The sequence below is a fragment of the Vanellus vanellus genome (genome assembly GCF_965231255.1).
Source record: "Vanellus vanellus genome assembly, chromosome: 15".
Classification (NCBI taxonomy): Eukaryota; Metazoa; Chordata; class Aves; order Charadriiformes; family Charadriidae; genus Vanellus; species Vanellus vanellus.
The window spans coordinates 3,201,717-3,214,579 of NC_138920.1; the positions used below are offsets into that span (position 1 = coordinate 3,201,717).

At 42.3% G+C, this 12,863-nt stretch overlaps 1 protein-coding gene across 1 annotated transcript; it reads left to right on the top strand.

The window, feature by feature from the left end:
- Nucleotides 1–383: 383 nt before the first annotated feature.
- Nucleotides 384–12,094, top strand: EIF2S2 (eukaryotic translation initiation factor 2 subunit beta). The gene is made up of 9 exons (XM_082491094.1): nt 384–544; nt 5,233–5,413; nt 6,322–6,425; nt 7,451–7,586; nt 7,902–8,002; nt 8,435–8,583; nt 9,513–9,569; nt 10,781–10,866; nt 11,621–12,094. Exons 1-9 carry the CDS (start codon nt 530–532, stop codon nt 11,794–11,796), a joined length of 1,005 nt encoding a protein of 334 aa, XP_082347220.1. The 5' UTR covers nt 384–529; the 3' UTR covers nt 11,797–12,094.
- The last annotated feature ends 769 nt before the right edge of the window (nt 12,095–12,863 follow it).

Below are 12,863 nucleotides of genomic sequence, written 5' to 3' on the forward strand. Positions count from 1 at the left end.
CTGAGTTCGTGAGGGTCCTGCCACCCTCCGTGTGTCGTGTCGTGTCGTGTCGTGTCGTGTCGTGTCGTCCGTCCCCCCCCCAGCAATGCCCGCGGCGGCCTCCGCTCGACTCCTCCACAGGCCCTTCCACCGGCGAACGAGCGCGGGCGGAGGTGCCTGTCGGAGCCTCCCGGTGATGCCGAGGGCGAGAGCAACCTGCGCCTGTGAGATGCTAACATGGGTGACGGCGCCGCTTCGCCCCGGTGGCGGGGAGACGCCGCCCCACGCTCTCTCCCGCCGCCTCAGGGCCGCCGCCGCCGCCCGGCGCAGGCGCAGCTCCGGAAACGACAACTCCCGGCGGGCGCCGCGGCGCGCCGCGCATGCGCGGGGAGGGGTCTGCGCAGGCGCAGTAGAGCGCGGCGCGGCGCTGCGGGGGAGGGGAGCGCTGATGCAAGAGGCGAGCGCGGCGGTCGCGGGTAACGGCTGACCGCGTCCCAGAGGGCCCGCCGCTCCGCCTGTCTCCCGCTCCGCTCCGCGCTCGGCCGCAGCCATGTCGGGTGACGAGGTGAGACCCGGCGGCCGCCGCCCTCGAGGGAGCCGGGCCCGAGGCCTGCGCCGCCGCCGCCATGTGGGCGACCGGGCCTGAGGCCTGCGCCGGGCGGCGAGCGCGGCCTCCGCCCTGAGGCCGGGCCGGCGACTCGGTGCTGGGGCCGGCGGCGGAGCCTTGGTGCGGCGGCCCCGGCTGCTGCCCCGCTCGCCGCCGTCCCTGAGCGTGGGGTGGGGGGGCCGCGGTCGCCTCCCGGTGCGGTGGGCGGAGGCCGGGCGGGGTGCGGGGCTGGCGCCTTCCCCGGGAGCCTTGCCGGCCTCGGCGTGCCGCGGAGCCCCGCCTGTCCCCGGCCGCGGTCTGGCTCCGCACATCGTGGGAAGGCCTAAAACTAGCCTGGAGCTCCCCCCGTGTTCTGCCGGCGCCCGCCTCTGGCGGAGGGAGGACCGGGGAGGAAGGCAGATTTCCCTGCCACCCCACCGCCATCCATCGTGATTCGTGCTCATCTAACGAGACGTAGCGTTTAGGCAGTTTATTTACCACTTTCTCTTTCTGGAGCTCTAATATCTTGTGTTTTAACTCCGAGAGCTAAATAGCAACATCTTAACAAATGGTAACTTCGGGTTCTCCAGGTCCGATGGTGTTTGCTTAGGCATGCTTCAGGGAAGTAGATACATCTGTCTCTGAGAAATTTTTCAAGTGTTGTAGATACGATGTGGTGGCACCTTTACTAACCTCATTTCAGTTGCTCTCATGGGGAAAAGGAAAGCTTTACATGTATGAGGTTATAAGCACCCTGATGGATGACTGTGTAGCCTGTGGGAAGCTGCACTGGCTGAATCCATGAGATGGCTGCTTTTGCTCTTGTATCTTCTTTCTGGTGTTGTTTAAAATACTTGTGTGGCTTGTTTCCTTCTGAGCAAAGTGATCGCTCTAGCCTTGGAGACAGGCGAGTCATAATTTGTCCTACGTAATAAAGGAGATAATTATTTTAATGGTAGCTGAGACTGACTTATTCAGCTACTCTAACATCTAGAATGAATGTACTGTGATTTTTACGCCTAATTACATCCCTGGAACTGCAGTTCTAATGTTGAGGTTGTACTCTGGTTCCAGAAATTAGGACCCAGAAGTCCTTGCATCAGATGCTTGTGATCATAGGACCATAAAGCAGTTCATCTGGCGTTTCCCAGTTTATATTTAGTTTAAGTGTCAGTAAAATTATTTTTCTTGCATAATGCATTTGTTCTGACATTTAGGTGCTATCAGGAATATCTAGCGTAGTAAAGTTACATCTCTAGGTTGCTTTATGTGGCAGACTGACAAAATAAAAATGGTAGCAGATACCACAGTTGAACTATCACTGTTAGGTCTTCTAGCTAGTGTATGTGTGAGAGTGAGTGAGCACACACGCCTTCCAGAACTTCTGTATATCTGCTTGTTAGGAGCCAAATAGTTTATTATTGACACTAAGTTGGTGAAGCTTTTTAAAGCCAATGATCCTATGAAGTTGAGGAGGGTGAAGACACATGAAGATAAATTCGCACCTTGAAATGATATAGATGTTACAAAACTTTGTTTTGTTGGATTGGACTGTAGCTTGAAATTTTCAGAGCTGTATACAGAATGAAACTCCCTGGTAGGCACATCTACTGTCTGAGTGCTGCCCAGAAGTATGGCACAGCAGAGGCAACACAGGCCCTGTTTGCAAGGGGAAGCAGTCCATTAAAATATAGTAGGATTTTTAATAAAGCAAATATATATGTAATCCTACTAGATACCTAAAAGTTCTTCTGGCCCTGTGGTTTTATGAAGCTCCAGAAAATTATATTAGAGAATGCTGTGTTCTGAGCAGCCAGAGCGTTTAGGTGCAGATTGATCTTAATAACTTTGCACTCTCTTGTAGACATCAGCTCAGTCTAATGTAAAGATACACAAACTGACTTTATCAGTGCAGAGTTATCTGCTTTGTAGATGTGCCTGTGTTTATTCAGACTAATGAAATGGGATTTATTTATGACCACTGTCAGAATCCCCAGTGTTTGCCACTGTGACAGCAGTTTAGAGTAATGTTGGCTTGTCTTGAGAGTTACGTTTGGACTGTGAAGCTTTGATTTTGTTTCTTTTTTCCCCTTTTTTCTTTCACTTGCTTATTTTCTGTAAGTTGGGATTTTGGCTGTGTAGGCATTTGAAATAAAGAGTAGATATATGGAGCTGGATATGAGAAAGAACCGTGTGTTATACAGAAAAGAAAACCCTATATGTGAATTTGGCTCTGAGAGCAGAAACAGGATGGAAATTTAAAACCGTTTCTACACAGGAAAACCATGGGGTTTGGTGTGTTTGAGCTGGGGGCTACAGTCCCTTCCATAGAGGGCCTGCAACTATGTAGAGTTTTTCAGTGCTTACGGGTTGCCATAATGCTTTGGCTAATCAAACATACGGAGTAGAGAAGAGGACTAAAGAAATTTCTGAAATGTCTGGCTCAGGCAAAACACAGACCAGCCTGGTTATCAGGCTGGTTAGTTTATATCCTGATTTCTTAAAGTGTTTGTGACCTAAGACTCCTGCTTAGTTTTCATTGAAGCCCTTGATGAACAAAATATTTCAGGCATAGACCTCCTTCTCAGGTTGTGGAAGTCTTATATTAGTTTCCTGAGAGCAGTTAGCATGTTATGACTAGGTCTTAGGTTTGCAGAAGCTTGGCTTGACCTGACTAGATGGAGTGGACCTTCAGAGCAGTGCTCTGTTCAAGGCCAGCTACATAGTCTTAATGCTAAAAAAAAATAAATAAATCTGTTTCCAGAAGTTGTCCTTGTGCATTAACTTCAGTTTAATGTGGTACTACTGAAGACATTCTGTCTCTTGTAGGCACAAGATATGCTTTTGGTAGTTCAGGATCAAGGATATCTTTTTCTTCACAAAGAGAAGAGTGATTTGGGGCAGGTGGGCTGGTTCCTTCTTAGAAATTACTACACCCGATTTAAGCATAATCTTATGTTTGCCTAATCATGGGAGAAGATGGAAAACTCTTCAGAATCTTGCAAAGCTGCTTTGTTGAAATGAGTCATGATCTCGAAAATGGTGTTCATGTGCTTGTTCCCAAAGCTGTGGACTCTTGCCGATGCAGGCAGCTTTCCTTCTGTTTCAGCAGAGTCTGGATGTTACAAGAGGAAGCCAGCAGACAGTGTAACCGGTTGTGCACATTCTTTGATTACTGTGCATTACAGGAGCGTGATTCATACATGTGTCTAACTAAGCATTAGAGGGAAGCCCTCTGACAACTTTTTTTGAAGATTGTTCTCGCGCAGTGTGTATAGCTAAAGACACACTTCAGCAGTTTAAAAGCCTCAAGCTTCAGTGTCGCATATATGTGGACGCTTTTGTGGTACCGTGCTTCAAACACCCATAGGTGCATTTTACTACCTTACAATAGAACCTTTATAAAACATGTAAGTTCCAGAAAATCAGAAGAATATCGCAAGAACATCATGTGTTGGCGAATAAGAAGCATGAGGAAAAGATTGCTTTGTGGGACGGAAGGAAGCCACCAAACTTGCATGGTGTAACAAAACAAGAAGTTGGAGAACTGCTCCTTTGATGAAGCAGTGGTATTTTCATGAGTGAGGGTATTCGTGATGTCGAATTTTAATGATCTGTGAGAACACTCTTCAATTACTAGATAAAAAAAATGGAGAAGGAGTCTCATTAAGTGTCTCAAATTGTTTGCTGTATTAAATATATACTATGGTGTGAAAATACGTAACAAAACTGACCTGTAGGTATGATGTCAAACTTGCATCTTAAGTGAAAAAAAATAAGAAGCATTCCCGTGTTGGAAAACCAAAGAGCTTGTGTGTTAAATACCTCAGGTCTGCAGATGATGAAAAGGTTAAAAGTGAGTCTCGGGGTTAATGCCTTCTTCACAGTCAGACCAGGTGAACTAAGCTTCTTTGCTGGCTAAAGAACTCATTAACAGCTTTTAATCACTTGGTCTCTGAGGTTCAGTTTCCCACCTGTGAGGCAAAAGGATAAGACCTTTGCTACTTCATAATATTGAGAGCTGATACAGGTCTTGCTGTATCACCAGCCCCTTCTAGGTTTCTCCCTAGTCCAGAGCATTCTTGTCAAGAGAGTTGTTGGTAATTCTTGCCTTTTAATAAATCTGGAAATTAAGGTGTCTCACAAATGCAAGTACAAAGTGTAACTGACATAATCGGGCTCTGTGGTGTAGGTGTGCACAAATTTTTTTCTGATGCTGAGTGGTTCAGTGATTGCTTTGCATAGTCTTACTTCAAAATTTGAGTCCATAATGATAATAAAGTGGAGAAGTAGCCAGTAGCTAGTCTGTCAAAGATTTACAGCTTTAATATATTTTCAGCTGAACTAATACATAAATGTCAGGAAATTTGGACAGTCATAGGAAAAATAGCAGAAGCTCTAAACTGTCAAGCGGTCTTCTTGTGATCGGTCATATCAATTATGCCTTGGGACAAGATCTGTGATGTTTTTAAAGAAGCCTGTGTAGTCTCTCTTTTGAGTCAGCTAACTTGTATTGCATTGTTACAGATCTAGAAAAATCCCTAGTTGAGAGTGAAGCCAAGGAACAGTTTGGGTAGCTGAAGGAATGTTGAGAGAAGCTTAAAGGTGTTATAAATATTAAATGATAGGAGATTATTATGCTGCTAAGGAACTCTTGACTTTTACAGATGATTTTCGATCCCACTATGAGCAAGAAGAAGAAGAAAAAGAAGAAGCCCTTTATGTTGGATGAGGAAGGAGGGGATACACAAGCGGAAGAGACTCAGCAATCGGAAACAAAAGAAGTTGAACCAGAGCCAACAGAAGACAAAGATGTTGAAGCAGACGAAGAAGACAGCAGGAAGAAAGGTAAAGTGAATCCATATAGATAAACTCTCAAAGGTAGTCTTTGTGTACTTTGAGACTACAAGCCCCACTTCAAGAATTTGGCATTGCAGGGTACAATGCTGGGGCCCTGGTTTGTTTAGAAGCTTGCTGCATGTTTGGAGGGTATATTTCCCTCCTGCTTGAAATCACGTTTACAGACATCCAGCAAGCTACCAATGGCTTATGTAAATGGCACTGTCCTGACTCAGTCTTTTGTGTGAGACAATGAAAAGAGAATCCCTAAAATAGTGAGCATGAAGTTCTGTGTCTTCCACATGCAGTTGTTGCAATGGTTCCACAATTACGTCTGTTGTTCATTTGACCAATTAAGCAATAGTGTGATAATAGAAATACGGTTAAAAGGGTTTCTAGTTTTTGGACAACTGTGAATGTGATAGCTAGAGTGTTCATCAGGATCTTTCGGGAAATAAGCTTGCGATTGTGTATATAACCTTGCTTTTTAAATTGAGGCCAATGTCATTTCAAGATAACCTGATTCAGGGAATGCTGTTAACTTAAATCCAGTTTGTTGATAAAATTGGCTCCTGCAGTGGACCAAAGAAACTATACCTTCCCACTACAGTTTTCATGGTTTTTAAGCATCTCTTCTATAATGACAAAAGTGTTTCTCTTGTACAGCAGAAAGAAAGATTAAGGGCTTCAAAAATAAGAAAATGCAGTTAGAAGATGCAGAAACTGTAAAATAGTACTGAGCTATTTGGGGGTAGAGGGGAATGACCTCTTTAAAACCTGAAGGATATCTGTAGGAGCTACAAATCGCTGCTTATGTCTTACTGTGATGTTTTGTAGATTTGGATGTAATTTAGAAACCTTAATGTCTAAACTGTTTCTACAGTTATACTTCTTTTGACAATTCTTTTGGGTTTTAGATGCAACAGATGACCTGGATGATCTAAACTTCTTCAATCAAAAGAAAAAGAAGAAAAAAACAAAAAAGATATTTGATATAGATGAAGCAGAAGAAGGTGTAAAGGTTTGTTTACATAACTAGGCTGTCCTGTCTATGTCTGAAAACTTTCTTGCTTACATGTTCTGGGGATCGGCAGTGCAGGAGTTGTTTCGAGTCTGTCATTGTGTCTTAATGCAGTTAATAATGAAACTTAGGTTTCACTGTGTCTTTCATATATAGTAGGTTCTGTTGAACATGTTGCTCCTGCAGGGCTTTTTGCCCAGAAGTGAAAAAAAATCTAACTGATCTGCACAATGAGCAAGTAATTCTGCAATCTGTTGTGAGGGTTGACTTAGCATCAAGGTTAATTGTCTTTTAGGATAAGAGAAGTAAATGGCTGTCGGAAGTCACGCACAGAATAGTCCTCTAGAGGCCAGCCCTTCAAATAAAGGGTATATATCTGCTAAGAAGTGTGCTTGTACTCTGGTGTTTTCTTTAGAAATGATTGGCTCCTGTTCTGTGTTCCAGAAGGTGTATGAGATACTTTTACTCTTCTCAAGTTTTATTCTGAGTCGTGTTTTTGTATCACTTGTCGGTGTAACTGGCAAGCCCAGAGAGCAAGGGGACAGAGAACTGTTATGTTACATGTAAACCTCTTTAGATTCTGCCTTTGGGGAAAGAAAATGTCCTTCTGATCTGCCCCAGACAAGCAAAATGCTTGCTCTGCGTTCTCTGCATGTGCAGATTTGTGATAACAAACAGGACTAGCTGCAGGTAGCACAGCTTTGCCTTACCTTATTGTTTGGCATGTAGGGTGTTTTGTTCCCTTGCACCCTAAAATGGCTGATGCTTTTAGGCAAGTATAGTGACCTTGTGCTTGCCCAGCCAGAAGTTAGACCAGAAGATAAAAATCTAGCCCTGCTTCATGATAGTGGTGCAGTGCTCTCTTCAACGTACTTTAGTTCTGTTCTTATCTGTTATGTTTCAGGATTGTGGTGGATATTGCTAGTATTCATCTAGTATAGTGTGCTACTAGTGTTATTTCTAATGCTGTGCAATGGAGACTTGTGTTTGATACTGTAAACTATAGTCTGATTATTTCTCTGCAGGACTTGAAAATTGAAGGAGATGTGCCAGAGCCAGTAGAACCTGAAGATGACCTTGATATCATGCTGGGCAATAAAAAGAAGAAAAAGAAGAATGTCAAGTTTCCAGATGAAGATGAGATAATGGAGAAGGATGAAGGTGAAAGTATAGCCTAGTTCAGTGAGATGTTGAAAGCGAAATGTAGTCCATGTTGTACGTTAAGTTCTATTCGAGCACCTTTTTCTTTCAAATTTTAATTTGATACGTTTACCACTATATTATTTATCAGAAAAATGTTCTATAAAAGCACTGTATAAATTTGCCATAAGTGCCGGTGTTCCTTGTAGGCAGACAGAGGAGAGTTGTGTCCACACATTAGCGCAGTCGTCTTTGATGTACCTTTTAGAAACGGTGTAAGCATGAGGTTAAAGAATGTTTCTTTTCTTAATGAATCCCAAACAACTTTCTTCGCAGCTTTTGAGGATGAAGATAGCAAAAAAGATGATGGAATATCTTTTAGCCTTCAGTCGGGACCTGCGTGGGCAGGCTCAGAAAGGGACTACACATATGATGAGGTAATGTTCAAAAGACTTAAAAAATATTTTCCGTGTTGATGTGCATCAGTAGAGCAGGACCTTATGCTCATATGTCCTATTTCTAACTTAAATTTGAAGGACTTGTAGTCAGAAGCTCATGAACAGAAAAATAACAATGCACATCTTCTGTCACGGTTAATTTTCATATGGGGCAGTATTAGTGATAGTTAAAACACCTCTGCAAACAGGCTGAGGTACTTGCAGATTATGAAGTATATCCTTGGGGAAACAGCATTTATATTTTGCATTTATCAGAACATTTTCTTAAGTCTGTGTTCAAAAGCATATGGGGAAATGCCAATGGGCAAAGACAGTCTAATATTTCATGTTTTTTTTAGAAGTGATGTACTTCATTTGAGAAATGCAAGATATTCATGTTGATGTGAGTCCCCTTTTTTTTTTTCTTTGCAGTTGCTCAATAGAGTATTTAACATCATGCGAGAGAAAAACCCAGATATGGTAGCTGGAGAAAAACGAAAATTTGTCATGAAGCCTCCACAGGTTGTAAGAGTAGGGACCAAGAAAACATCTTTTGTCAACTTTACAGATATCTGCAAATTGTAAGTTTCCACTTTAGACTTCCCAGGAATAGCAACTGAATGCACTTTTCTCTGCTGTTGGCTGTTGTATAGAACGCGTGTTTTCTAGCAAAAGGCTATGGCAAACCAGGAGTAAATCGAAAACTATTTCAGTCATACTGCTCGTTTCCTCTATGTTTCTCTGTGAGAAGATATTTATGAAGATGGTTTATTGAGATAATTTCTTATTTTATTCTTAAATGGTGAAAATGGTAGGCTTGCTACATGGGCCTCATGGACTGAAACTAAATCTATTGCTTTTGTGAGTTCACAGACTTCTATCAAGTCTGTAGTTGGGTCACCAGTGATTTTTATTAGCAAGTCTTGGGCGTGCGGGTGGGGAAAGTTCTTTCTAATTTGAGCTGACTACAAGTATTATTCTCTTGGTAAATGGTATGGAGTTGAGTAATTTTTTCCACTGTTTTCTGCAGTGCTTTCTATGTCTTAATTTTGTGAAGGGAGTTCTATTCTTTGTGGGCGCTTCTGGGAATGCATATCTGATTTGTTTCAGAAGTGTGCCGGAAAACAATCCCGATGAAATCGTACTGAGGATCTGGGTAGTATACTAAAGTGAATTTCTAATGGTAGCTAAGTAGCACTTTTTTTCAGGGAATGGCAGGAGAATGGAGGAATGAGAATGGAAAATCTCAAATAGAAAACTTATTTTCAATAGTTACTATAATTGCGAGTTTGGTTTGCGGGGGGATGCTGTTTTGTGTTTGTTTTTTTTGTGGACTGTTCAGCTTTGTTGTGTCCTCAGTCATTGTCTGCCTGTGCTCTTTGGTGCAGACCCTCTGGCACTGCTCCCTTTTAAACTTAGTAATTTAAGATCGTTTTAGCCTGCCAGTCCTGTATGAATATCAAATTTCTCTGAAGGGGTGAGGTTAAACATATCCTTATTTTATTTTTAGATTACATCGTCAGCCAAAACATCTTCTGGCATTTTTGTTGGCAGAATTGGGTACAAGGTAAGGCTGCTGGGCTATGTATGTGCTTGTGCGTGTAGGAAGCAATGGCAACATAGTTGACGTTGTCTGATCAAAAGTAAAATTCTTGGGTTTAGGTGTGTATATATGTGCTTGAACATCAGGCTTTTCTTCCCTGCACGGAGATGCTGTGCTGGGTGATTGAAGAGATACCTCTTCACGAAGAGGTACAGAGGCAAACTATAAGTCCCAGGGAGCAGTCTGGATAAGAGTTTGGATTCCAGATTTGGGACCTTTCTCAAAGATGCTCTGTCAGCAGAGCTGTTTGTCACAGTCAGTGAGGATGTCTCTGTGGCTCGTGTCGACTTAAAGCAGACACTGGATAGCTGGGGAAGAGAGAGAATGCCTGACTGCCTAATGGCAAGTCATAATTCCCTAACATTAGGCATTTAAGATACAGCTGGACAGGGTGCTGGGCCATCTTGTCTAGACCATGCTTTTGCCAAGAAAATTTGGACCAGGTGATCCTTGAGGTCCCTTCCAACTTGATATTCTATGATTTTGTGGAGTCTTGTGGGCCTGTAGCTGGTTATTCTGTCTAATGCTGCAGTTAAATCCACCCGTCTTAGCATAAAACCAGTGTTGATTTTATACATCTCTTATTGAAGATCTCATGCTGTGGTGGTGTACTTTCTGGTTGTCTATTAATTTCTCTGTTGTAGACTGCAATGTTGTTATATGTAGAGAATCAAGGAGTCTTAATTGCAATGTGTGTGTGTAACAAATCCCTGGTTGCTTGGGCTTTGGAGTCTTTTCAGCTCTGAATGACTTAAACAAAATTGTAGAAACGAAAATGGGGGGGGGGGGTGGAAATCAACTTGCTACATCAGAATGGCTAGTAAAGGATCTGATTAGTTGTAATACACCTTACCAGGGAGTTGTCTTGGTTGCTTCTGTGAGATAAGCAGGTGGTTAATTCTCAATTCTGTGAAGTTCTTCCGATTGGGTAGCCTAACTGTGAGGCTGATCTCTGCTGGAGTTTGCTTTCACCGCAGTGAGGGTTGTACTTGGGTAAAACTTCCTGTGGGTTTTCAGGTGCCTTCAGAATTTTGCATTTTTTTTCCACAAAGTAATTCTGGCTTACTCTTATCTTGAAGAATGCATCGTTATTTTGATTTGTGTTCCTAACTTGTTTTAACGCGTGAAGTCTTCTGCAAATCAAATAATTAATTATATATATTTTTTTAAATTAGTGGCTCAATAGATGGTAACAACCAACTTGTAATCAAAGGAAGATTCCAGCAAAAACAGATAGAAAATGTCTTGAGAAGATATATCAGTAAGTATAACTCCATTTTCCACTACAGATTTCTCTCAGACCCCTTTTGATGACCGGTGGCTGATGTGTGGCCCGTGTGTGTGCGTGCTGTGGAGATTCTGTGCTAAGAAGCTATAACTTTGCTGCAGTGTTATAATGGAATAATGCATGTACAGGTGGTTCTACCATGTTTATAAGCAGCACACAGGTCGTAACTCTGTCCTGGCACTAAAACGTACCAAGGAAAATAGTAAGAACATTTGAGTATTGCTTGTTTTCATCTGACTTTCGTTTCTTGGCTTTGATGAGGACTGTGGAAAGTAACATTAATTGTTAATTTTAAACTGTTGTACATGTTAAATAACAAATACAGTGTGTGTGCTGCTGGTCAAAGGACTCGCAGATTATACGTAACAAAAACCACTGCTTTAGTGTTGTGCCTGTAGAAGAGTTGCTGACATCTGGGAATGCTGTTTCAGCAGAGGAAGTTACGGAACGCCAGTGGGAAGTCTTAACTAGTTGTTACTATTCTTAAAACACCGGTGTCAGTGCATAATGTACCATATGGAACCTAGTCCTTATTAACCTGGGAACTAGGGGGAATTTTTAGGTTGCTTCAACCTCTGTGGTTTTCATAGTAAGCCACGTCTAAGTTGGTAGATGCATTTGAACGGCCTTTCAAGACAACTGTTAAACAGAAGGCTGAAGAAGTGGTGACTTGTCCACTACTGATAATGCATTATCTTTTAACTTCAACTTAATTCCTTTTCTGCAGAGGAGTATGTCACCTGTCATACGTGTCGGTCACCAGACACAATCCTACAGAAGGACACCAGATTATATTTCTTGCAGTGTGAGACCTGCCACTCCCGCTGCTCCGTCGCCAGCATCAAAACTGGTTTCCAGGCTGTCACAGGCAAGAGAGCACAGCTCCGTGCCAAAGCTAACTAGTTTGCTAATCAACACTGGATTTTACAAAGTGTTCTGGGGAGATGTGACTGGACAGGTTTACAATCGGAATGGATTTACCATTGTATTAAAACAAGATTGTAAAAACTACAAGAAATTTGGCTTTTGATTGATTGGTCTGTGAAATCCTTGCAAGATGCAGATCCTCAAGCTGTTCACATACATTTGCTCATTGAATATATTTTACCAACTGTAAGGAACGTGATGGGAAAGGAGGTGCTTTTTAATCCGTTCAGACTTCTGTAAAACACAAGATAAATTAAAGATACTATAACAGTGAGTGTCTTCAATTTGGATTTTTCCTTCAGTCTCTTCAAAGAGTTCATGGGAATGGTTGGCCTGTTGTTTGCAGATCATGTCACTGAACTGTGTCCAAGACCCAGAATAAGGTTTAAGATAAAGGTTATTTTGCTTTTACATAACAAGCTTACTTTTAGTTAGGCTGTCATTAAACACAGAAATCAGTCCCAAAACGTCACAGGGATGATATACCAATGTGGGAACCGCTCGTGCTTTTATAGCCACATTTGTATGGGAATGCATTTTGCACAGAAAGTGACATCAGGACATGTTGATACTGCTAAATTAGGCAGAATGTAGCTCTGAGATAGTTCAGACACCATATTGATGCTGAATCTTAACATAGAATTGATAAACTGTACTGTAAGCTTTCATAGTGTCAGAATACTAAATTTTGCAATTTCTAATAGAGAAATGTTTATATTTCTTAAGTCCTGCACTCTTCACCACTTTAAAAAGAACCTAACTAAATGCAGCAAAAAAAAAAAAAAGAAAAAGATACAGGTAACATCATTATATGATGGCTGCAACACACTGTCTTATATAAATTTTGAACTTACATTATGCTTCTTGATCATAACGTGCACTTCTCTCCACTAGCAGTCAGCGTCAGTAATCTTCAGGGGACGTGCGTAGTGCTGTCCGAACTAGTTTTTCTAGCGCTGTAGAAATTTTGTTACAGCTGCCAAGTACAAAGATGCAAACGGGGAGTGAAGTCCCTCTTGAGTACTGTAAGGGGGGGGACAATT